The following is a 24,334-nucleotide window of genomic DNA, read 5'->3' as shown; positions in this document are numbered from 1 at the left end:
CCAGTGTACATCAGCGCCAGCCGGTCCTTCACAGCACACGTGCGTGTGTGCATTGAGTTGCGGAAACGGATTAGGCTGTGAAGTGGAGGGTTTGGTTTGGTTAGTTTGGTTTGGTTTTCGTTTGGTTGGTTGGTTTTTAGGGGGGTGGTCGTTTTGGTTTTGCTGCATTTTTTTCTTTAATTTAATTTAAGCAAAGTTTTACTTAAATGAAAGGTAGGCACCTGTAGTATTTGCGCTAACATTTTAGACCAGACAGAAACGATACCCGAAACGTCGGTTCGGGTATTTCCATCGCTTCGAATGATTCAGTTAGGCTTAAATCCCCCGCTTCTCCCCGCTGCAGCGCCCAGCGGGACCAGGTAAGGCTCCCGCACGGCGGCGGCTGCGGCCGGCGGGCCCGGGGCGGGCGGGGGGAGCTTGGCAGCCCCTCGCGGCGCCTCGCAGTGCTCATGACAGCTTTGTCCCTCCGCTCAGCTTAGAGGAAGGGGTAGATGTTGCGGGGAAGTAGCTAACACCTCGCTCGCATTTCCCAAGGTATCTGGAGTAAAGACACCTGACATGAGCCGTGGGTGGGGGGGATATCGAGGGATGCGCGGGCAGGGCCGGGAAGGCAAACCGCAAAGGTGCTTCGCCGGGTACGGGAACGTCCTCGCACCTCCACTGCCCGTCCGGAACGGGCGAGTTAGCGGGCAGGGAGGAGAACTGCCTGCACCCGAATGCTCAGGGAAGAGTTGGGCCGCCGGTGCCGGCGGAAGAAGCCGGCGGGGGGCGCGGCGGGGGAGGGACGGCAGCACCTGCCGGGCCAGCGGCGGGGCTGCCCAGCCCCGTGCCCGCGCCCTCCTTCGCTCCCGCCCGCCCCAGTGCTCATGCGCCCGCCGGAGGTTTAAAGCGGGAGCGGCGGCTGCCGGGGCCGTACCGCTCGGCGGAGGTGCGGGCAGCGCGCAGGGACGGTGCAGTGACCCGGCCGGCACGCCGCTCTCCGCCGCTCTCCTGCGCTCAGCTCTGCGCTGCCCCGCGGTGCGGCCGCGCCCTGCCGCCATGTGGCTCTCGGCCCTGCTCCTCGGTGGGTACCGCGGGGAGCGGCGGGGGTCGGCGGGGCGGGCGCGGAGCAGCGCCCCGACCCGCTCCCTCTCTGTTCGCAGGCGCCTTCCTGCTCTCCGGCCCGGTGCGCGGCAGCGACGGCTCGGGTGAGTTGGCCGCTGTCCCCCCGTCGCAGCCCGTAGGGGTTTCCCCCTCGGAGCGTCTCTGCCCGGCCTGTCCCGCCCCGCCGGGAGGTGGCGGCGCCCGGGGGGCGCTTGGCCGCGGATACCGGCTCGGCCCTTCCCGGCGCGCCCGGCTGCGGCCGCCTCTCGCCGGGATGCGCGGGGAGCCCCCGCCGAGCCCCGCCGGGGAGGGTTGCGCGAAGCCGGCCGGTGGGAAGCTGCAGAGGGGCACGGTGGATGTCTGGGAACGCTTCCAGCCGGGGGTGAAAACTCCTTCCTGGCGCAGGCTGAAGCAGCGCCGTGGTAACAAGTGCCCCCATCGAGGGGTGTGCCGGTAGCAGCAGTGAGTGGGGTTGTGTTTGTGTGTTATAAAGGCACTCGTACAGTGCTTGGCAATCTGAGGATCTCTGGCATATTTTAGACCATTAAAAACATTTTAAACCTGCCCTGCCATTGTTTTGACCTGGAAACTAAAAGAACATACTTAGGATACCTAGCAGCGTATGGCAGGGGCTGCCTGTTGTACCATCCTTTGTTGGACTGCATCCTTGCTGCTGGAGAGCAGGCTCTCCTGGAACCAGAATAAATCCATGGGAAGGAGTTGGAGAAATATTGTTACAGGAGGACGCAAGCCGTTTGTCTGCCCCTTTCAGTGGAACCTTTCTCCAAGGGAGGATAGGAGCCTCTAGAAGAACGTGCTTCCAGATGCAGGCCTGGCCTGCAGAAGGTGAGTGACCCCAAGCTTTTCTGAATGGTTGTTAACGATTTCACAGTTATTAGGAAGCAGAATTTGCTGCTCACTTTGTGTTGAATCAAAGATTTGGAAAATTCTTTTGTGCGAAACTGATAAAAGCTATCTGTGACAGGAGTGCTATGGTTAAAAAAGGAAAAAATGCACAGAAATAGAAAAGCTACTCTAACGTCAGTTCTTTTCCCTTTTTTATTTTACAGGTGCATTATAGATGAAGTGATGGCAGTCTGGCAGGAAACAAATGAAAAGTTTTCTGGGATACTTCCTTCAGGGCTGGAGAAGCCGCTGTAACCTGAAGGTATCTGGAACCAGCTCAAATAGCATTAATGTGAACAGTTTCTGTAAGATATTGCCTCTTAGCTTTAGTCTGAACCTAAATTCAGCAGCATTTGGTTATTGAACTAGAAACTTGCAGGAGCATTTATAAAAACGCCTAAGTTCTGTTGTTGAAAAGTAATCAAAGAACATTAGTTTCCTCAAAAATCTACTGTATTTAGGTTCATAATGTTTGGGAAGATCTCAGAGGATCTTAAAACTTTCTTTATACTCCCACTGGAATGGACACAAGTGCTGCCAAGCTCAACAGTTCTGGTTGCCAGACACGAGGGTGTGCAGGCGGGTGAACGCTGCCATGTGATGGCAAGTGGCCTTAAGTTGATGAGAAAAGGGCAGGTCTCAGACTGAAATGAACAACATAGCCCTGACCAGATTTCTTTAAATCCCGTTGCCCTTGTCCAGATTGGGATATGTACTAAAGATTTACATGAATTAGTATGCAATCTGTGAACATGTTTTCCAAAATATGAATAAGTGTGGGTTTACTAGTATGTCTTTTTTGGGATGCTCCTTGCATGAGATAGAAAAAGCAGGCTTGTTTGAAGCCTCAAGATAAAAAAGGATCTAAAATGTTTCTATTTCGAAAAAAAAATAAATACTAATAGGAAGCATAATAGGGATATACTTCTCTATGTTACAACCCATAAAGTTACCTTTCTTTAAAAAAATTAATTAAAAAAAATTTTTTTTAATTCTTTAAAACAAAATAGGAACCCCTATTTTTTTTTTTTGCCATGTTGTACATAGGATTTTTTTTCCTTTGTATAAACAAACTGTTTTCCCAAAGCAACATACGGAAACTTCAAGATTAGAAAATATCAGATTTTGCATACGGATTTTATTTCCCTAGAATAACTTAAAGCAGTGGCTCCTGCTAAAAATTAAGTGTGAACTTTTATAGATTGATATAAGAGGCAACTGTTCACAGCAAGATCAGAGTACATGGGAAGAGGTACCAAAAAGATGGAAATTGATGGAATGATTGAAAACATGGTTGTTTTAAGAGAGAAGTGAGTCTTTGCTTTTCTTTTTTTTTTTTAGGTCAACAGTGATGGAAGACATTCATCCCTACCCTTTAAATATGGCTTAAATGAGGAAGAATTACAGTTTCTTTTCTTTGTACTTTGTTTTGTAGGATACTCTGATGTAATGTGTTTCTGTGAAGCTTGAAGGGTGTGTGTGTCTTGACAGGACAGGATGATAGTCATTTTATTGTGGTTCTAAAGGCCTGATTTAATGTAACAAAACTCATGCCTTCGACAGAGTCCAGAATGGGTAGGAGTCTAGAACTGAATCCTTCCCTGTAAATTGTAAGCTTATATTTATTTCTTCCAAAAATACTTGGATTTAGAATATTGCATCACATAAGTATTGAAAGAAATGCCTCCAGTGCTACTGTTCTTGCATTCTTCAATTACAGTGATTAAAACATACAGGTTTTATCCCAGTTACTTTATACATAGATATAGCTCTTCGGCACTTTTTGCCATGTTGAAATATCATGGATAGACTAACAAAAACAAGCACTTCTTCAATTTCAATAGTAACATCATATGTAAAATTTGTGAGAATGATGAGAATGTAAGCTGTCAAAGAACAATTGTATATATTCTAGTATTCAGACCTCATTAATACATTTTCATGTTTGCAATGAAATGGTTGAAGTTTTATGGGTTGGATGGCCAATGATGCATTAACAAATAGGGAAGAACAAAAAACACTGCAGAGCTGATATTGTAAGCCTTAATTTTGGTAGTCAGCAAAAAAACTGGCTTTAGTTTTGATACTTCACCAAATATTTCTGATGTTAGTCTCTATTTTAGAGTTATGGCTTAGAGAAAACTGTGTCTACCTACATAGAAAACTAAAATGAAATTGTTGCTTTTAATTAACAGCATCATTTACTTCAAAGTGTGTGTTTCTACCTCAGTGCTGATCCAGCTGAGGTATAAACTGCTAAATCCCCTAGCTTCAGCATGTCAGCTCTTCAGTTCACACAACAGCAATGTGCACACTTCACTTGGAAGCCTGCCTCTCGTGTAGGAAAGGATCATGACAGTCTTTAGGCTGCCAGTACAGAAAAATCTTGCAGCTGGGCTACAATGGATTTCTGTGTTTTCATTGCCAGGGAAAACACAGATTATTTTTCCCCCCATCTTCTGTGCTATGCAAAAGCCTGCCACATGATGGTAATTAGTAGGTACTTGGTGATGGGGGAAATACAGATCTCCAAGCGATACAGGGTTTGTTAACTAGACATGTCTAATTACTGTCTTTGTATGCGCAGCCGGCCAAGGAATTCAGTCAAGTACGTTACATTAGAAATGACAGGAATTAAAACTTCCTGTGGTGTCTTGCAGTTTTAGAGGCTTGAAAAATGTTGCAGGGTGAGAGGCACAAGCAGTGCTGTGAGAGCAGGGATTACCAGTGGTGCTTATTGCAGTGACTCCTCCAAGGATTTCCAGTCTTCTAGCTGCTGTTTGATTTTGATGGTCTTGCTAGGTGTCATTTGTTGGATACTACTTGATCAGGGTCCAGTAATTAGCAAACATGCTTGTAGAACTTCCATGAAAAGATTAGGGGACTCAAACAGCAAAGCAAATCGACTTCTTTTAGCACACCAATAATAAAACACTTTTGACAATGAAAATAGGGAGCTTCTAGGTATAAGCATTGGTAATTCTGCTTGATTTCTCTTTTGTTTTTAAGGCAATTAAATAAGACTAAGCATGGAGAGGATGTGAGTAGGTAAGACTAAGTCCTAAAAGAAACTTCTTTATTTCTCAGAATACTTGAGAATTAGATTAAATCACTTTACAGTGTCTTGCTAGGTAGATAACTTCTATTATCTTGAAAAGGGAAAAATAAAGAAATGCTTACTGCTTTCTTTTGTTCTTACTCAGGACTATATAGATAGATTTAGCATATGCAAGTCCCATATTTGTGCTAACAAATAGCAACAAAGATTTTTCAGGAAGATGTGATTAGGTAATTTAACAGTATTGGCATAGCATTAATGACTGTTGTATGTAATTAAAACTACATGCATAGTTGATGAATGTGCATGTTCAATTTATGCAGTCAGAACGAACAGACATGCTTTCCTCTGCATCTCTGTCTGCAACTGTTCTGCTTTCCAGCTCTAAAGGCAGTGAGATTAGCTGGAGGTATCATCTTTTCCATCCCCTGATGAAGAACAGCATATGCTCCCAGTGCTTTCATTTATAAGCAGCATATGTTGGGGTCAGGAAACACCCCAGGGTAAGAATTAAAAGAGTGGGCGGAAAAGCAGGAGAGAGACAGATCACTCACTGCTCCCTGAAACATACAGTCCTTGGCATATAATGCTGTGATGTGTGCACTGATACCTTGGCTAGCCTCTGCCAGCTTTCATCTTAATACTGTGCAAAGGTAGTGTTCTAAGTGCATTTAGAAAAAGTTCTTGTACCTTCTAGGTGTAAGGGTAAGATGTGCCTTCAGAAACTCAGAATAAAGAGCCAGGCATGGGTTGGATTTAGGCTGCTGAATTGATAATGATCTCAGCGAAATCTCTAATTTGCTGTGCAACAGACCAGCTGATTGTCCTATCTCATGTAGCAGAAGGATGGTGGTTACCATGCAAGATAAAGACCTCTGTGTTTTCAAAAGAAAAAACATCAGTTTGCCAAGCAAAATTGTGTATTGATGTTAATCTGAGTCTGCATACCTTCGTTGCACACAGGCAAGCACAATGAAAGCTTAATGATGATAACTTGAGGAGCAACTTTTGAAAAAAGGCAGAATTCTATGTAAAAAATGCATGTGCCTCAGCTGAATAAATAACTTTTGTACCACTGTGTGAATCTGACAGTCCTCTGCACAATGATAGTGATGTAAACTTCACTATAATGAATTGATACCAATGTTTGAGATGTTACTGTGTTACTGGAGCAAGGAGATGGGTATTCCCTTTTTTTTTTTTTTTTTTTAATTACACTGGCCTCAGTAGGATTTATTGCAGAGGCTAAGGGAAATGCTGCTGCCAACCTGCTTCATGAATGCCACTGGAGAGAAGTTTCAAAATTTCCCAAGTGACTCATAGATATCTTATGGCTGGAGATTACTGTGGGGATGTCAGAGTGATTTAATTTCTTCCTTGGAAAGTGCCACCTGCATCTGTGGTCCATCAGCCCTCAAAGGTCCTCCCCTTTCCCTTCTGCCTCTGCAGTAAACTTACAGATGTGAATTGCTTTTCCTTGTGTAATGTTCCTTGGATATTATTTTAATGTTGTGTGTTCATGTTTTGGGGGGTTTTTTTACCTTTTCACCTTTTTCTGCAACTTTTTCCCCATAAGTAATTTTGAAGTATGTGTTTCCTTGTCATAACTGTATATTTGTAAGCTCCAAAGACATCTTTGTAGTCATTGTACCTAATTTCAAATTCAGATATTGCTTTAAACTTAGAAACTGTATAGACTTAAAAAAAAAAAAAACAAACCAACAACAAACCCTTAAGATTTTCAGGTCAAAAGTTCTTCTTTTCTCTTTAGCTTCTACTGCTATCACATGCTTTACAAGAGGACTTGACCTTAGAAAGGGGACAGAAGATGTCCTTTGCCCAGCAAACTGTCCTCTGTGGCAATTTTATGTCTTTGGGGATGGAGTTTATGCCTCTCTTTCGAGTGTCTGTGGAGCTGCCATACACAGGTAAGTCAGATGATTGTTAATCCATGTGCTAAGCAAGTTTATATAGTCTTTGCCACACTTACAAATCTTAGCCTTTTGATGCCATTGTAGTAAAAATCTGTCTGGACTTTGCATCCTATTAACTCAATAGGAATGTCATTGGGAGAAAACAAGGAAAAAAAGAATGCAGCTCTGTGCAGCTCACAAGTTATATGAGTTGTGTTTAAGTGTTCCTGAAAACCACTTTAACTTTCTCTGAAATGGCCCAGCATTGTCCACAGATGAACTTTCACTGTAAAATCACTTGTGTCACTAGTAGATATGGAAGGGTACAGTATAAATAGCAACTAATTGAAGAATAGAAGCAGATTCTCTTTCTGACTTTCTTATAAGCCTGAGTCAAGCAAACTGTTCAAAAGAAATGGAGGAGTGGTTTCCATTTTTTTTTAATATCAAGCAACAGAAGAAAGCTTTCAGAATATATTGATGTGATGCTGCAGCTATCAGAGTATTTTTTATGTTAAAATACCCACAGCTATAAAATTAAAATTTTACAGAAATATAAATGGCTAGAAGATAAGTGAGGAAAATAAAACTTCCTTGAGTTAGTATTCATTGCTTGACACTTTAAATGCCATAAAAGACCATGCTAAGTAAGCATTTTAAATAATATTTAGGGGGCTGTCATTACTGGCTACAATCTTATTTAAAGTGTCAATTAAAATTCTATAAATTTTAACAAGACTTCCACAATTTGTTAAACTCCTCAGTAAACTAAAACGAACTTTTTTAAAAAAAAATTTACTTAAGGAGGAGTTTTGAGTAGAAACTGTGGAATTTCTCAAATGCTGTAAAAGAATCTCAGGGCTAAGGTACTGTCGGAGGAATTAGAAGGAGCTTGGGAGGTATTATGGGGTCTGTTTCTATTTGTTTTTAAAGCTGAAGATTTCGTCTCATATTTACATGTGTCCATGTGTATTTTATTGTTTGACAGACTTCCTTCTGATGCTTCTGTAAAAAGAATTAAAGTCTCTACTTAGTCTCCATTTAGTGTGTTTTAAGTGTCTTCACAAGTGTTTAAAAAAAACCTACACTCTGGTTCTTCACTCTTCCTAGTTAAGGTATATAAAAAAAGTTTCTGAAAGAATGCCTAGATCAAATGCAGGTATTTCATGCTTTGAATTTGCTTTTTTTATTGTTTTTTCTTTTTTGGTCTGAGGAATACTGAGATTTCTTTCCATTGTCATTTTTTTTTCCTGAGGCAATGTTTCTATTTAGTGATGTAGCCATGTATTTTAACATTGCATTTATTTTAACATTCCATTTCTTGCCAAAGATATCTTTAAAGAGGAAAAAGCTTTTGCTGTCAAGACCTTTTTCTAAAGAGATTAAAGACTTGAACATTTTGAAAAGACACAGAAGTTCCTAACCAGTTCAACTAGGCAGAGTTCTTGAACCTCCCGTGCCAGGGCTGTCTGTGACTGACTGTTAGGAAAGTCCCACCATGAAAGCTGCTGGGGTTTAGTTCTGTCACAGCTGGGAAATACTTCTACAAAAGAAAGAGGTGCAAGAAGTGGCAGATGCATATTTCTTTCCATTATTTGCATAGTCTTCCCCTAGATGGTAAAGCACAAGCTCTATTTTCTTATATATCACTTAGCTCTTCAGTGAAGTCTGTACCTTATAAACTACTTGTACTATTGTTCTCCAGCCCAGAAGCGTGAGACTATAGAAAAATCCATACTTTTCCATTGTAAGAGTAATATAAATTGTACTACTTGTGAAATATGCAGCCCTTTTTGTAAAACCTGCATTTAACAATCCCTCTCCACAGACATTGTGAGAATAATGAGGGCTCTGTTAGCAACAAAGGGATTAAAATATACTCACCTTTCTAATCTGTGTCTTCCAGAATGGATGTAAGTTAATCTTGTTCAAGTCTTCTGAGTATGGTAGACTGTAGTAAGGTATTTGAAAAAGTAGACTAAAGGTGAAAAATTATCTGTTTAGGAGAACTGCTTTTTTGAAGACTGCCTTTAAGCTGGGGGCTATTAGCTCTGTTGGCATCTCATATTCAAACAGAATTTGCTACATGAGATCATTTTGGTGGCTTTGCTGCAACTGTTAACAGCCATAACTAGTGTTGGCAAAAAAGGATTGATGTATGGAGGAGGGGCAATAGCTGTCTAGTTCTCATATACTTGCAGGTCAGGCTGCAAAATCCAACAAAAACATAGCAAATACTTGCTCCTTCTTGCTCTGTGTTGCAATGTCTAAACTCCATATTGGCGTGAAAGAAACTTCAAGAAGATATTCCCAGCAGGTGATTGGAATTTGCCATTATTGTGACATAAGTAGATTTGTGCTTTGAAAATTTTGTACATTTCTTCCAAATAACCACACTAACCACTAGTTTCAAACTAGGTGTACCCTCCATTTCACTGCCTGGTGAGTGCAGATAACTCTGTGTGTACCTTTGGCACTGTTGGGTACTGGCCCTGTGTCACCTGCCATGGCTGTTGCTGTTATCTCACAGAAAGCACACTCAGACACCTATCCAGAATTTCAGGAAACATCAGTCATGGGAGCAGGGCTTGTTTAGTGTTTTTTAAACTGAAAATGGTTGTGTGAGCATGGGTCTTCCCCCCTTCCACATACACTTCAGTCTGCGTGCTGGGTCTATATTGAGGCTGGATTCCTTAATTTTTTATAAATCAAATAATACTTAGTCCTATGAGTAGTTCCATTACTGTGAGGCAGTAGTGCAGGAAAATACTATGTAATACATGAAAATAATTTAGCAGAATTCAGCTACAAATAATTCTGTGTACTACAGATGAATAAGCTTTCTGCCTGTTTTAGCTTGTTATATTTGGCTTTTTCTTTCATTTTATGTGTAATTACTCTTAGGAAACAAAATATTTATTTAATATCATGCTTTTTCTGGGCAGAAGAATAAAATATTTATTTGTTGAGGGAAGAATGGAGAACCTCCTACCAGGCTGACACTATGTAGGCATGAAGAACTGAGTTAAATCTACCACTAAGTGATTGATTGGATTAATAATCAGAAGGTAAAATGAAGGACTAGGTTCTCAGCTTGTGCAGTTCTGTTCTAGTGCCAATTCCACTAAATGGAGACCTAGCCCAATGTGGTAGTATTTAGATGTTAAATAGGCATGCAGATTTTTTCATAACCTTCCTCACTCGTCACAGGGTGAAACCATTCCTCATTAAGCATTGGGGTCCCAGAAAAGTCTAACAAAAGCATATCATGGTATTACCAAGCTGGCCACAAAGTGCCCATAAACACAAAAGGCACCTGAGCTGCCCTAATGTTTACTAGAAGAATATTGACAAAAACGTTGTCTGGCCAAAGGGATTTCTGAGGAATTTTCTGAGGATTTCTGAGCTGTAGATCCCTGGGAAATTTTGGTATCGTGCCTCCTTCTGCTGCTGAACTTCTTTCCTGCCAAAAGCAGTAGGGGTGCAGAGAAGACAGAAAGAAAGGAAGAACACAGGTTAGGGGATACTGGCATGAAATCCTGAGCAGCTCCATATCGGTGATTGCTGGCAATCAGGCAGCAGCAGAAGTCCAGTTTGGAGATGAGGAGGATACTTCTTAGAGTGATGGAGAAAGGCTGACTATTTGGACAGGGTTTGCAGATGGTGATAGTAGGAAGGAAAGATGGGAATTCAGGTAATTCAGCTTTCTTGTCTAAAGTCCCCGAGTGTAAACTGACTGCAGTTACATCTGTAAGGCTCATCTCCCATGGCCAGAAGACTTACTTTGTGGTCTAGGCATCAGTTTTGATGTGTAGACTCCTTGAAAAATTAGTTCAAAATTCAGCAACACCCTGTACCTTTCTCCAAGAGTGCAAATAAACTGTTCTTGCACATTGAGGAAGTGCACGGGGATCTTAAAAAGTTTCCGTTTAATCTTGTGATTTATCTCAATTCAGTTCAGTCTTTTAAGTATATTTTAGCTGAAATTCCTGTATTTTATAAGACCTTTCTGCTACCCTTGGCTGGTATACTTTCTTTCATGAGCTGTTGTGCAGTGAGGTACTGGATTACTGCCTCGTGTATCTGCTTTTCTGTTTGTGTCCCTTTTTGAGAGAAAAATACAATTTAGATATAAATTTCAGGTTGTTATTAACAAGCTAGACAAGAGAATGGACTGACAGCTTTTGCATAAAGTCCCTGTCAAGGAGCACTGGCAGCAGCATCTAGCATAATAAGTAGGGAGATGAAAGCTGTTCCTGGAAAATCTGCTGAGTTCCAGTTTAATCAAAACAGCCCTGGCATGCAAGTCAGTCACACAGGAGCAAAGCACAGCAGCGAAAATCAGAGCAGATTGCAGTGACATAAGTCATTCTGAGGAATGCACAGGCACTTCTTCACTCTTTAAAAACCATTGCAGACCCACACAGGATGAATCTTGCTTTAAAAGTAAATCATAAATGATTGCAGAAAGGAATTTGCCAATCTGGTTCAGAAAACAAAGGTAAACTGGCAATGTATGGTTTGTTCCACATCAGCATCTATAAGCATGCACTCTGAGTAGACTTGCGTGAGGAAATATCCCAGGTAAAACTGATGAGATTGTAAAAGATGGCCTTGAACTGTTAACTCACCTACAGAACAAAAGGGCAAGAAAGAAGGAATAACTTCCATGAGGCTGCAGGTCATGTTACATTCACATCTAATATCAGCCCCCACTTGCACTAAAAATAGCAGAGCTGTTGTATGGATAGCGGTGTTCAAATACAGAATCAAATGTTTTCAACAAATAGATAAGGAGTAAATAAGTCTACTCCAGCTTCGCTGTAAAGCTTCCAAATTCAGTGGAGACTAGGTAGATGATTACTTTTCCTCTAAAATTATTAATTAAATTTAATTAATTATTATTGTTGCAATTAAAATGTCAAGACCAATAGACAAAATGGAACTAATATAGACAACACTGATCACAGTGTGCCTAAAATAAGCTGAAATAATTTTTTCCAGGCATACTTCTTAGGCTGAGCTTTTAATCTGAATGTTTTCTTGAGCTCAAATCAGCCAGCCCTCAAAGTTGTGAGTCCACAACCAAGAAAGTGGGAAAAGATACTGAGCTCTTCTTAGGAGCTAACTTGGGCATGGATCAGGTTTGCTGATGTAGCCCAAAGTAGCTTCACTAAAATTACAAGTACAAACTTAAAATAGAAATTGTTCCAATTAAACACATTCTATTTGACACATTTCCTTATCCATTAAGACTGAGACATTAGTGAAGGCTTGAATGCCTGAGACAACCAGGTACTGGAGAAGAAATTTATATTCTAAATAGACTGAAATATTCTAAGTGCATTTATGTGTCATTTTTCTCAAAGATAATTTTGACTTACTGGATTTTCCTGTCATTTAAAACTAACCAGTTAATGGCTCAGGTCAGATTTTTCTCTCACTGTTTTTTTAAAGAACTATAAAGTGCTGTTTGTATTTGCCAACTTCATAATCTGATTTTAAAGTCATTCAGGGTAACCTTACTAAAACTCCTTTGTTTATATACTCCATAAAGTATTCCTATATGAGAATATATCTGTATATTTTGAAACTGTTACCATGATTTTCCAAGCTGCAAGAATTAAATGTATATAATCACAGTTCACTTTAGAAATGCAAATTACATCCATGAAGAATGAATGTCTTTTAACAGTAATCCACATAGAATTTTATGTGGAAGTTGCCTTTGCCACAGATATCCAGATCTCATATTATCAGAAACATATGCAAAGTTTTCTGTACTGTGGTCTTGATTATTCTACTTCCACAATGTTTTAAATCAGATTAGGCCAGGACATCTTTTCACACAGGAAGCTAAACAGAATCAAAAAGTAAACACAAAGGCACACATTGCTGTGTTTAAATAGTCTTGAAATGATTGCTTGTCTCCCACAGAACTGTACTCGTCTATGTACTAAAAAGCATCAAGATTTTGCTCCCTCTTAGAGAAGTCCAACTTTGACTTTTGGTCTCTAAAAATAATAACTGTTCCTTCAGTAGCACATAAAGAGAGATCTGACAGTTCTGATGCTTCTTATTGTCACTTAGGAATTGCATACAGCCTGAAGCATCACTGTTCTGCATTAGCCTAAACACTGCCAGCATTTTAGGCTTTTCTGACTTTTTTTTTTTTTTTTTTTTTTTTTTTAATAAATCTGTGTGATGCTCTGGGGAATAATTTCTTCTAAAGTCTTTTCAGCAGCTTACAGATTGTTCTAGCCTGAACACAGCTGCCTGCCTATATTGCATCTTTTTGAGAAGGCTGATGACAAAAATTCTAGTGATGGTATACCTGTATTGCATTTTCTTGTGGCTAAAATATCTGATTTATACCAACTCTTTTTGAATCTTAGAGGAGTGATTACCAGCGCAGGAGGAGCTGTAAGGGTACAGACTCTCCCAGGACAGGAAAACTACCCTGCTGTAAATGCCAATGGGATCCAGTCTCAGGTGCTCTCTAGATGGGCTTCATCTTTCTCAGTGACTGGTAGGTAGATCACACTTAGTTTTGCAAACTGTATTTCAAGCACTGACAGAACTGTAGGACACTTCCTCAGTGCTTCTATATGTATAAAGTAATTGTTATCTGATGTGTAGCAACAGAAGTTTTCACTTCTAATTCATTATTTTAATTTCATTTTTCCTCAATTATCTAAAGAAAAACTATTCTAGCTAGAGTAGCTGGTCTGTAACAGAAGCTGATACATAAAAATGGATCAGTTATTTAGAATATAATGACATGATAGCAGGCAGTTGACAGTTCCATGACAGTTTAAGCTGATTGAAGTCAATGCTTTGATCCTGCCATTTCAGTCCAGTCCTCCTGCCACTTCCAGCCACTTAGTTTTATCCCTTCTCTCCCTCTACCTGCATTTGTGCAGGCAACAGCACTTTGTCAGGCCCTTCAAATACCTTGTGCTGCATTCCATGCAGAGAGAACACTGACCCTCCAAAAATAGCAATAGCGTCAACTTGTCTGATGTGGTCATTAAGCTAAGGTGCAATGTGGTGGTTTTGTCCAGAAGTTTTTGTCCCCATCATTGAGGTAGTTGTTAATTATTAGTTGCCTAATTGCAACCAGTTGGCATGCCTTGCCACTTGGGTGAGGTTAAACCGCCCTCATGAAATCATATGCAGAAGCATATTGGTTGTATATGTTGTTGCAGCTTCAAAAATATTGAAGCGTGTGTGTTTGCTGGTATAGAAAGTTTGTGAACTTTCTGATGTGTTCTCACTGTTTACACAGCTAAAAGTTAGCCTACTATCTCTAAGATACTGGTGTTCCTTGTGTAGTGCCCATTGCAAGTTGCTAGCTAAGAACTTGGAATTACAGGTGCTTTTGGTGAGCATGAAGGTGAAATCCAGTTCTCCAGATCAAGCCCTCACTTCATCTGCAGCTCAAAACCTCTCATCAGATAAATATGGTGTAATTACTCATCAGCTGCTGTTGTTTCAAATGTAGAAATTAATTACCTGTAAAACAAGGACTGCAATATTGGATTGCACCAAAGGTTTGTCTAGGCTCGTGTCTTACTCCCAGAGTAGCTAATGGCAGGTGACAAAGAAAGGTTATTGGAAATACAGTAATTCTTTTAGCACTTGTAACTTCATCTAAATACTCTAAAATCCAGTGCAAGTATTCTTATTTTAGCAGGCACCAAGAACACAGCACTTGAATCTGTTGGACGATCGGTGTCAACAGCACGTCCTTCTACAGGTACGCGATCTCCGCAGCAAGGGAAGCTATGATGCACTGCAGTGTGTGAATCCCTGGCTAAAAGAACATGTTCCATATGATTCATTTATTTTTGAAGAAGAAAACATATGCAGTAGCTGGTTTTGCAGTGTAACTTTCACCAGAAAAAAAGAGGAATCATGTGTGATCTTGGAGATTGATTCTGATCTCACTAATGTTCATGCAAATTAAAATAAACTTGAATGATTTTGGGAAAGTAATATAGATAAGACAAAGGAAGGTAAGGGTTCATGAGCTCATGAGATATTAATTCTTTTTAAGTGATGGAGAAGACAGAGTTTATGCATTCCTTCTTATGGAACTACTGAATAGCTGGGTGCTGTCAGGACATGAATAGCAGAAATTTAGTTGTTATGTGAATTTCACCACAGGAAATGCTGCATTAGACCCTTTTTATGAAGGTTAGTGCTCTATAAATACTGGACTTGGAAGTTGTTCCTGAACAGACCACTTGGTTTACAGTTTAAGTCATGGTTTGCTTCCAGACTATTAAAATTGCCTTGTACAGCAGTGTTGCTAACTGAGAAACAGTAGGGAAGGTGAGGTACAGAAATCCACCTGGCTTTGTACGACTCAGTAATCAGTCAGACAGGTGTAGAAAGTAAGGTTAAGCTGTTTTGTTTGAAAAAAGACCATTCTCCAAGGAGCAAAGCAGTAGTAGCAAATGTTTAATTATTAAACTGATTGACAGTTCCTACTGCAGATAGATTGCACTGTAATTTTTGGAGTCAGAGCTTTTTCTCGTCTTGAGCCATTCATTGTCTTGTTCTTAAGTGATCCATGCTGTTTTCTTCACTGAAGGTAAAAGACCTAAGAAGACTCTTGATAAAAAGGCTGGAAACAAAGGTAAGAACACTCAGATTTAACTTATGCAAAGCAGAATCCTAACATTTATTTGGTGTTAATAAGTCTAATTATTTTGGATGTTCACAGACTGTAAAGCTGATATTGCATTTCTCATTGATGGAAGCTACAACATCGGCCAACGTAGGTTTAACTTGCAGAAAAACTTTGTTGGAAAAGTAGCTGTAATGCTGGGAATTGGAACAGAAGGGCCTCATGTTGGAGTTGTACAGGCCAGGTAAGAACAGATCTACACAAAATACAATGGAGTAATTGATAAGAGAAATCAATTAATATATCACTTTTCATTTTGCAGAACAATATCATTCAATTATGGCTGATGAATAGCAAGGGAAAGCAAACCCTTCAGCTGTAGCACTGTTTGCTCTGTGCTATACTGAGACGTGCATGTGAGAGGACACAGCAAATGTGAACATCTTTTGTCTCTGATATTTGATATTTAGATAGAGAGCAGCTGGACTTTTCACAGCCCCTCTGCTGCCGACAGCTTTGCATCTCATCTTAGTAGAACAGCAGGAAACACTCTGTGAGGGAGAGATGCCAGTTTCTAAAAATTGTAGAGAGAGAATAGTCCCTAATGGCTATGTACATGTACAAAACAAAAACCTCCTCTTACCAACTGATAAAATATTACAGGTGATATTTTTCAAATTGGAACTGGTCACTTCTTTTTGCTTTCTACTGTAAATTAAAAGTGAAATCTGGACACAGCATACTTGAAGTCTTTAATTTCTTAGTCAGTAGCTAACATACCTTGAACTTCTCAAATCAAAAGCTCAAACTGCATTTTGCAGGAATTTTTAATAAGGAAGGTATTTCTCATACAAATAGTACAAAACCTGCCAATCTTTAACTACACAGATACATTTAGTTTAACATTTGGCATGTTCATTTTTTTTCCTTTATGTATTTTCAACCTAAAGTTTTCAGCTGTTTGATAAACATGAGAGTCAGGCTGTCTTTAATTTACCCATTCAGATAGATAATTCCTCTTGCTAAGGATTGTGAGACTTACTAAGTGAGGAGCAAACTTCTATTTTAATATTAAAATCCAGAGAAGAATATGTATTATCAAGAGCAAAATTATTCCAAGTGTGTTTTAGCTTGCTAATGCCGGTGTGAAAAGTGAACCTTATTACTTTGTTTCATTTTTCCACAGTGAACATCCAAAAATTGAATTCTATCTGAAAAACTTTACTGCTGCAAAAGAAGTTTTGTTTGCCATAAAGGAGTTAGGGTTCAGAGGAGGCAATTCTAATACAGGTGAGTTCATACTCCCCCTTAAATTAAAATTACTTCTTTATGTATTTTTTATATATATGTATATGTGTAAATATGGGGGGGGGGTGGTGCGTAAATGTTGAAGTTCTTATAATTTACATAGGTAAGAAAGTGTTTTAGATGTCACACTTACCTTAACCAGGTTCAGTGTTTTTCCACAAGAACATTGCCACATCTCACATTTAATTTCTAGAAGGTAGGGGTGCTTATTACACATTTTGTTAGAGTACAAGTATTTATCCTTGTATAAATGCTTCCTGTATTTCAACAGTAATTGACTTTTCACTAGTAATAGAATGGTATCTTGAGACAAATTCATAAAAGGATTAGTGTTTCTTTCTTGTTGTGTGGCTAATCAAAGCGTTAGACGAGGAGTAAGTAGCAAGTGCTTGTGAAAAGATATTTACCTGTCATGGTTTAGCCCCAGCCAGCAACCAAGCCCCATACAGCTGCTGGCTCACTTTCCCCTAGTGGGATGGGGGGAGAATTGGGAAGAGGAGAATGAGAAAATTTGTAGATTGAGATAAAGACAATTTATTAGGGAAAGCAGAAGCTTCTCAGACAAGCAAACAAAACAAGGAATTCATTCACCACGTCCCATGGGTAGGTAGGTGTTCAGCCACCCCCAGGAAAGCAGGGCTCCAGCTCACATAACAGTTCCTGCCATCACTCCAAGTGTCCCCTCACCCTCATTCTTCTTCCCACAGCTTTATATGCTGACCATGACACCCTATGGTGTGGAATATGCCTGTGGTCAGTTGGGGTCAGCTGTCCTGGCTGTGTCCCTCTGTGCACCCCCAGTCTTCTCACTGGCAGGGTGACACAAGAAGCAGAAAAGACCTTGGCACTGTGCAAGAGCTGCTCAGCAGTAACAAAACCTTCCCTCTATTATCAATGCATTTTTCCACACAAATCCAAAACACAGTCCCATACTAGCTACTCTGAAGAAAATTAATTATCATAGACAAAACCAGCCAAACCAAGCATCTAGTGATGTTGCATTTCACAAGCTAAATTTAGGTAGCTCCTGAACTTTCTTCCTTTCAATCCGTTTGGCAGGTACTAATATATCTGCTTCCTAGTAGAATACTAGACCCATGAACAAAAATAAAATTACCAGGGAATTCTACCTCAGCTTTATCTGTGGGGTTTTTTTGGTGGGGAGGGGTGTTGTTTGGGGTGGTTGGTTTTTAACTTAGAGGTTGCCCAAGCTTCATTATTATCAAATTTCCTGGGGCACCAATTCAATGCTACACTGGCTTAGTCCTGTAGTCATAACATAAATCCTGCACAAGTTCAGATGGGAGACTGATCCCAGCATGTACCATCATTGTATGCATTATTTCTTCATATTCTTTTTCTGTTCAAAACAAGGGAAAGCTTTGAAGCACACAGCTCAGAAATTCTTCTCTGTGGAAAATGGAGCACGGAAAGGAATTCCCAAGATCATTGTAGTGTTTCTGGATGGCTGGCCCTCAGATGATCTAGAAGAAGCCGGCATAGTAGCCAGAGAATTTGGAGTCAACGTGTTCATTGTGTCTGTAGCAAAACCCACAACAGAGGAGCTGGGAATGGTACAAGACATTGGTTTTGTTGACAAAGTAAGAAAGAATGTCATTATTTGGTTTTCAGTCATGAATATCATTCTGGAGAATTTACAGTAAAATTCTAATGAACTAATATATGTATATACAATAACTCATATAGATGTAGAGATATAAAAATATTCTCTCAAACCAGCTGATTAAATTATCCCTGCTCATAAGTGATTTAAAAGACTAGCAGAAGGAAGGTTAAAGAAACACTGGAGATTTTTCCCTGCTAAAGGGGCCACACAAAGGTACCATTGTCCTTCCAGTTCAGAAGCTTGGCCAAGTTGTAGCTCCTGGAATTTGTAATTGCATGAAGACTCAGTGCAGGAAATTCCCCTATCTCTGGTATGGTTGAATGTGCCAAAGCAATGAAATGCTGATACAATGTATTTTCTCTCCCCAAAGGGCAGACAGGGCGGAGCTTATTTCTTACCTGCTCTGTGGATAATTATTTACTTACTTTCACTACAAAGAGGACAGAAAATATGGAAAAACATATCCTAGCAAGTTTGTGTACAAGACTTTGATCTTGCATGCAGTTTTGGATCTTGTTCCTTTAGAGCAGGAATTAGAGCAGGAATTCAAACACTGATCACCTACCCTCACATGAGCTTTACTGAGTCTTTACTTACTCTGCAGTGAGAAAACCACTCATTTTCCACAGGGAGGTTGTAGATGTCTAATTTCAGCAGAAATGGCAGGAACAGAATGAAGCTCTGCTTCTTCTAGGGATAAGATACCTAGCTGCTGATCCTTACGCACTTCCAGAAGCACCATAGAGTGGTTGGGGTTGGAAAGGATCTTAAAGGTCATCTGGGCAGGGATGCTGCCCAATAGACCAGGTAGCTCAGGCTTGGCCTTGAATGCTCTTGGGGATGGGGCATCCACAACTACTCTGAGTAAACTGTTCCAGTGCCTCACAATCCTCACAGTAAAGGATTTCCTCCTAATATCTAATCTAGATCTCTCCTCTTTTACTTTAAAACTCTTCCCCCTTGTACTATCACTGTCTGTCCCTGTAGAGGCACAGAAAAACATGACCTTAAGTGGTTGAGGCCTGTCCTCCCCTTCTGCATTTTGATGTTAGCCAGATTACTTATCACATCTTGGAGAGCTGATTTTAAATTTAACCCCTTTCTCAGTTGCCTTGTACTTTACGTGTATCTGATGGAAGCTAGGGGAAAAGAAATTTTACTTATATTTCTACCCAAATCTGTCTGTGTTTATGACATATTATAGATTAAAAAAACAAAGGTCTTATCAAGTTCAAAGGGAAAACACAGAGGCTAATTTTCAGTGTATAGGCAAAAATACAGAACTTTCAATCCTTTGGCTATTTAGTTCATGACAGTTCACGTACACAAAACACAATTGCAATTTTCAGTTGTTGCACTTCTTGTGAATAAAGCTAAATTATTTGAAAACTTTCAGAGCCTGGGGAGCAGGTTTGGCTTTATTACTGGATAAAATAAGCTATATTACAGCTTTCACTGACTTCAAGTGCAGATGTTTCAATTTCTTTAAAGACAAGTACCCTGAGCTCCCACCATGAGGCTTCATTTCTAACCTGCCTTTGAAAGAAAAATCATAGGTGTCTGAGTATTATCCATTCAACTGCTCTGACAGGATGCACCCATTTGTTTTTGTTTTCAAACAGGCTGTCTGTCGAAACAATGGTTTCTTCTCTTACCAAATGCCCACCTGGTTTGGTACTACCAAATATGTAAAACCTCTTGTCCAAAAACTGTGTTCACACGAGCAGATGTTGTGTAGCAAGACTTGCTACAACTCCGTCAACATTGGTTTCCTGATAGACGGTTCCAGCAGCGTTGGAGAGAGTAACTTCCGCCTCATACTTGAATTTGTGAGCAACGTGGCAAAGGCTTTTGAGATCTCTGACATCGGCTCCAAGGTGGCAGCCGTGCAGTTCACCTACGACCAGAGAACCGAGTTCAGCTTCACAGACCACGTCACTAAAGAAAAGGTCCTCTCGGCCATCCGCAACATCCGCTACATGAGCGGCGGCACTGCTACTGGCGATGCCATTTCTTTCACAACCAGGAATGTGTTTGGGCCAGTGAAAGATGGACCTAACAAGAATTTCCTCATTGTTCTGACTGATGGTCAATCTTATGATGATGTTAGAGGACCTGCTGCAGCTGCACAAAAAGCAGGTAAATTACATATTTTGAAAAGCAGTGGAAGTCGATCCGTCCTATTTCTGCTGCACTGCAAACGTTAAGATTTTAAAGTCTGCAAAGTATCATACTTGCTTTGAATTCAGAAAAATGTAAGCCCCTAGGAACTGTTTCCCATTAGGATGAAAAAAACCCAGCAACCAGTATTACAGAGCCAGGTATGACTAGACTCACTTATAGCAGCTTAAGGATGAACCAACACAGAGTCTCATTTCCCTAAACAGTAAAGTATGCTCCATCATCATCTAGGAAGGGAATAAGCAGTTCTGGCCAAAAAGCCCATTGGGCTGATAATGCTTGAAGTATAAGTATATAAGGCACTACGTATACACAAAGGAACCAAACTTACTTTCAAAATCATTTTACACAGTGTTACTTGTGTTTTAAGACTGACATTGTAACTGCTACCATCCTCTGTGTCACTACAAGAACAATTCAGACATTAGCTCTTATGTTACCTCATATTTCCTTCAGGATTTTTCCTGAGACAAATCTAATTGCTGGTATTTAGTAGCAAAATCTAATTATCTTTGACTGACTGTGGGTGTTGAAACATGCTTTTCAAATCACCATTAATTCATTAATGTCAAAATGGATGGTTTTCTTGTATCCAGGCAAAATGGTCTCTTTTTTATTTCGTTTTTGTAGGAATAACAGTCTTCTCTGTTGGTGTTGCCTGGGCACCTCTGGATGATCTGAAAGACATGGCTTCTGAACCAAGAGAATCTCATACTTTCTTCACCAGGGAGTTCACAGGATTGGAGCAGATGGTTCCTGATATAATTAGAGGCATCTGTAAAGATTTTTTGGACTCTAAACAATAAAGCAAAAAAATCTGCTGTTCACTATTACTATTTGAAACTAAAAATCATGAAATTGAAATGGGCCCTCTAAAGTACAGATGTTTTATTCTTATATATGCTATCATAATACAGAGAAAGAAGAAGGGCTACTTTTTGTTTCTGTAATCAAAGATTCTTTTGAGCTTGTTAGAAGTTGTACTTGGTACTGAAGTGCAGAATTTGGCCAACAGTTAATATTTTCAACAAGCATAGAGCATCCCAAAGTTAAAAGCTTTGCATATTGTGCACTTAAGAATAGCAGATACTCAGAGGAAATAATACTGCTCTGACATTTTTTCTGCCACTTGCTAGATACCTTCTTATGAGTTAAAAATAATATAACTTCAAATACAAGGTACTATGTTCTATAAGCTTTCTGTAGTTTACAATTCTGTATCTTTTCAAAGAGTTCTGCTGCTAACATGAAGTACTTTCAGCGCTCCTGTTGTGCAACATCCACTATTGCCAGGCAGCTTAAGAAAAGTTATGACAGATTGTAGCTGAAAGAGTCTATTTTTACTAGTTGGTGTTTTGCTATTGTGAAGGATATTGCCATCTGGTTGGCAAAATTTACATCAAAAGTCATTTAACTTCTACCCACAGATTTCTGTGGATCTATTTGGTTGGTTCTTTTGGCACAGACTTTGAAATGTATTTAAGGCACAGTAGTTCTTTGAGGATATGGATCCTAACATATTAGCTACTACTACTGCTTTCTGCACTACTGAAGTCAACAGTGATATTCCAAATATAACTGACAACCGGATATTTCCTGTCTGCTGTCTTGTACTGTCTTGATTTGACAAAGTTGTTATTGGCCAGACAGTTGGAGACAGGAATCTTGGGCCAAGAGATTAAATTAGACCACACACTGGGAACTGAAACATTCAAATTCAAGTCCAGAGGTATCTCAAACCTTGAAACCTAACTGATCTATATCAGATTACATGGTTAGAAAAGAAGAGACGAGGCAGACACATTAAGTGGGATTTAGTAGTTCACAGAATAACAACTTCATAATGGTAGTAAAAACATCTTTATAGATGTGTGAGGTTTTCTGAAGATGAAACAATCATTTTCTTGAAAAAGGCTTTTATTTGATTACATACCTAGTAATGTTGATATATTTATATGCACACACGTGGTTAAAATGACATGATATTCACCAAGTTATTCCAGAGTCCTGGTGTGAATAACATACTCCAAATATTCTTTAGAAAATAAAGGGGGTTTTCAAGTAAAATGAATAGTAGAAAACAAAATGGCATTTTCCGTATCAATCTGGGGTTTCCCTTTTTTCCTCTCCCACACTATTGATTGTAAAATTTCTAGTAGTTATGGAGTGGCACAGAAGGGATTGTATTCACTGGGCTTTTGCTGTGCACTTTTTAATAACTTATAACTGGCTATATATTACTCTAAACATAAATGGCAAAGATGCCTTGTATTTTTCTAGTAATTGTTATTCTTAATTTTGTGTTTTATCTATAGATAAGAGTATTAAGCTTTTGCTGTATAAATTCATATGCTGTATCAAATTTGTGCAAAAATTTAGTTTGTAAACTTTTTATAGAAATACATATTGCAAGAAAACTGGGACTGCTGCTATATGTTTTAATATCTCATAATATAGTCTTTTTATGATGAACCTCATGTAGTATAGCTTGAGTAAGTTGTATGTGATGCTTCCTAACTGTATTATCTTAAATCCCAAATCATCCACAAATAATAAGGGTATTACTTTTACAAATACTTTAATTTGAATGAGTGAATATCAAAGTTTTAGTCATTGTTCATATTAGGTATGATGCTAGTTAAATCTTCTGAGTATAAATTGTGTGCTGGCTGATAGAATCAGATTTTGGCTCCTACTTTGTTTTTAGTATTGCAAAGAAATAGGCAGCTTTAACTCATGTCATTCATTCATCAAATTCATTCATTCATCAGACAAAAAGCAGGCTTGCATCCCCAGGACACTGAAAGTTGCAGAGCTATGTGTCCACATATTTCCATTTCACAGGAATGGTGATGCCATGTTACCTGCACCCTTCATACATTCCTATTACACTCAGGGAGTACAGAAAACACTTATTTAAAGACACAATGTTTATGTGCCAGCAAGCATTTGTGAGCACAGTTTCAATCTGGGAAAAACATCGGTGGGATAAGGATAGAAGGATTGAGACCTGGTGAGACAGAGAGGCAGGGTGGAAAGGATGTGGACTGTGCTGTAAGTAGAAGGGATATTTGGAGGAGGAACAGCATGGTGAAGGGTAGCAGACATGGTGTGAAGCTCTGGTTTGTTTAACACGGTAAGTAAAGCCACAGACAAGGATTCTTATGCTGCTGGACCAAGCAATACAAAGAACGTGAAGAGAGCTGCAGCTACCATCAGTTGTGCAAACTACAGTGGGAAACACTGGTGCAGATTTAGGGCGGTCAGTCAAAAATATGGTCTGCAGGGGATCAATTCTGTTCTCTTGTGGGAGTGATGAAAACCATTGTAAAGGGGGTGGACTACGTGATTTTTTAAAAGGTCCCTTCCAACTGAAACCACTTTGTGATTTTCAATGTCCCATTTCCCTGAACAGTACTCAGACTCAGGGGGGCCTCAGATTTGCAATCCCAGTCCTGATGACATATCACATCAACACACACAAAAAAAAAAAAAAAAAAAAAAAGATTTCTTCATTTAGAAAAGAGTAGAAAACTCTGAGGTTAGGGATTTAGGTACTTAGCTGTAACTCCCATTCAGCTGTTTTGAATTTTACATGAAATAGTAGTTAACACAGTTCAAAA

The 24,334-nt window shown here is 39.7% G+C and overlaps 1 protein-coding gene across 2 annotated transcripts; it reads left to right on the top strand.

The window, feature by feature from the left end:
- The first annotated feature begins 743 nt into the window (after positions 1-743).
- Positions 744-23,188, top strand: COCH (cochlin). Of its 2 annotated transcripts, none has more exons than XM_039553102.1 (11): positions 744-1,063; positions 1,143-1,187; positions 6,819-6,975; positions 13,356-13,489; positions 14,657-14,719; positions 15,560-15,604; positions 15,692-15,839; positions 16,782-16,885; positions 18,278-18,504; positions 20,153-20,669; positions 21,342-23,188. In XM_039553102.1, exons 1-11 carry the CDS (start codon positions 1,039-1,041, stop codon positions 21,515-21,517), a joined length of 1,641 nt encoding a protein of 546 aa, XP_039409036.1. In that variant the 5' UTR covers positions 744-1,038; the 3' UTR covers positions 21,518-23,188. The 2 variants fall into 2 exon arrangements, with proteins under 2 accessions (XP_039409036.1, XP_039409035.1); XM_039553101.1 differs by having other exon boundaries at positions 900-1,063; positions 14,654-14,719.
- The last annotated feature ends 1,146 nt before the right edge of the window (positions 23,189-24,334 follow it).

This window comes from Corvus cornix, chromosome 5 (assembly GCF_000738735.6).
Source record: "Corvus cornix cornix isolate S_Up_H32 chromosome 5, ASM73873v5, whole genome shotgun sequence".
NCBI lineage: Eukaryota > Metazoa > Chordata > Aves > Passeriformes > Corvidae > Corvus > Corvus cornix.
Note: the sequence above shows the minus strand (reverse complement) of the source record. Positions and strands in the feature narration are given on the sequence as shown.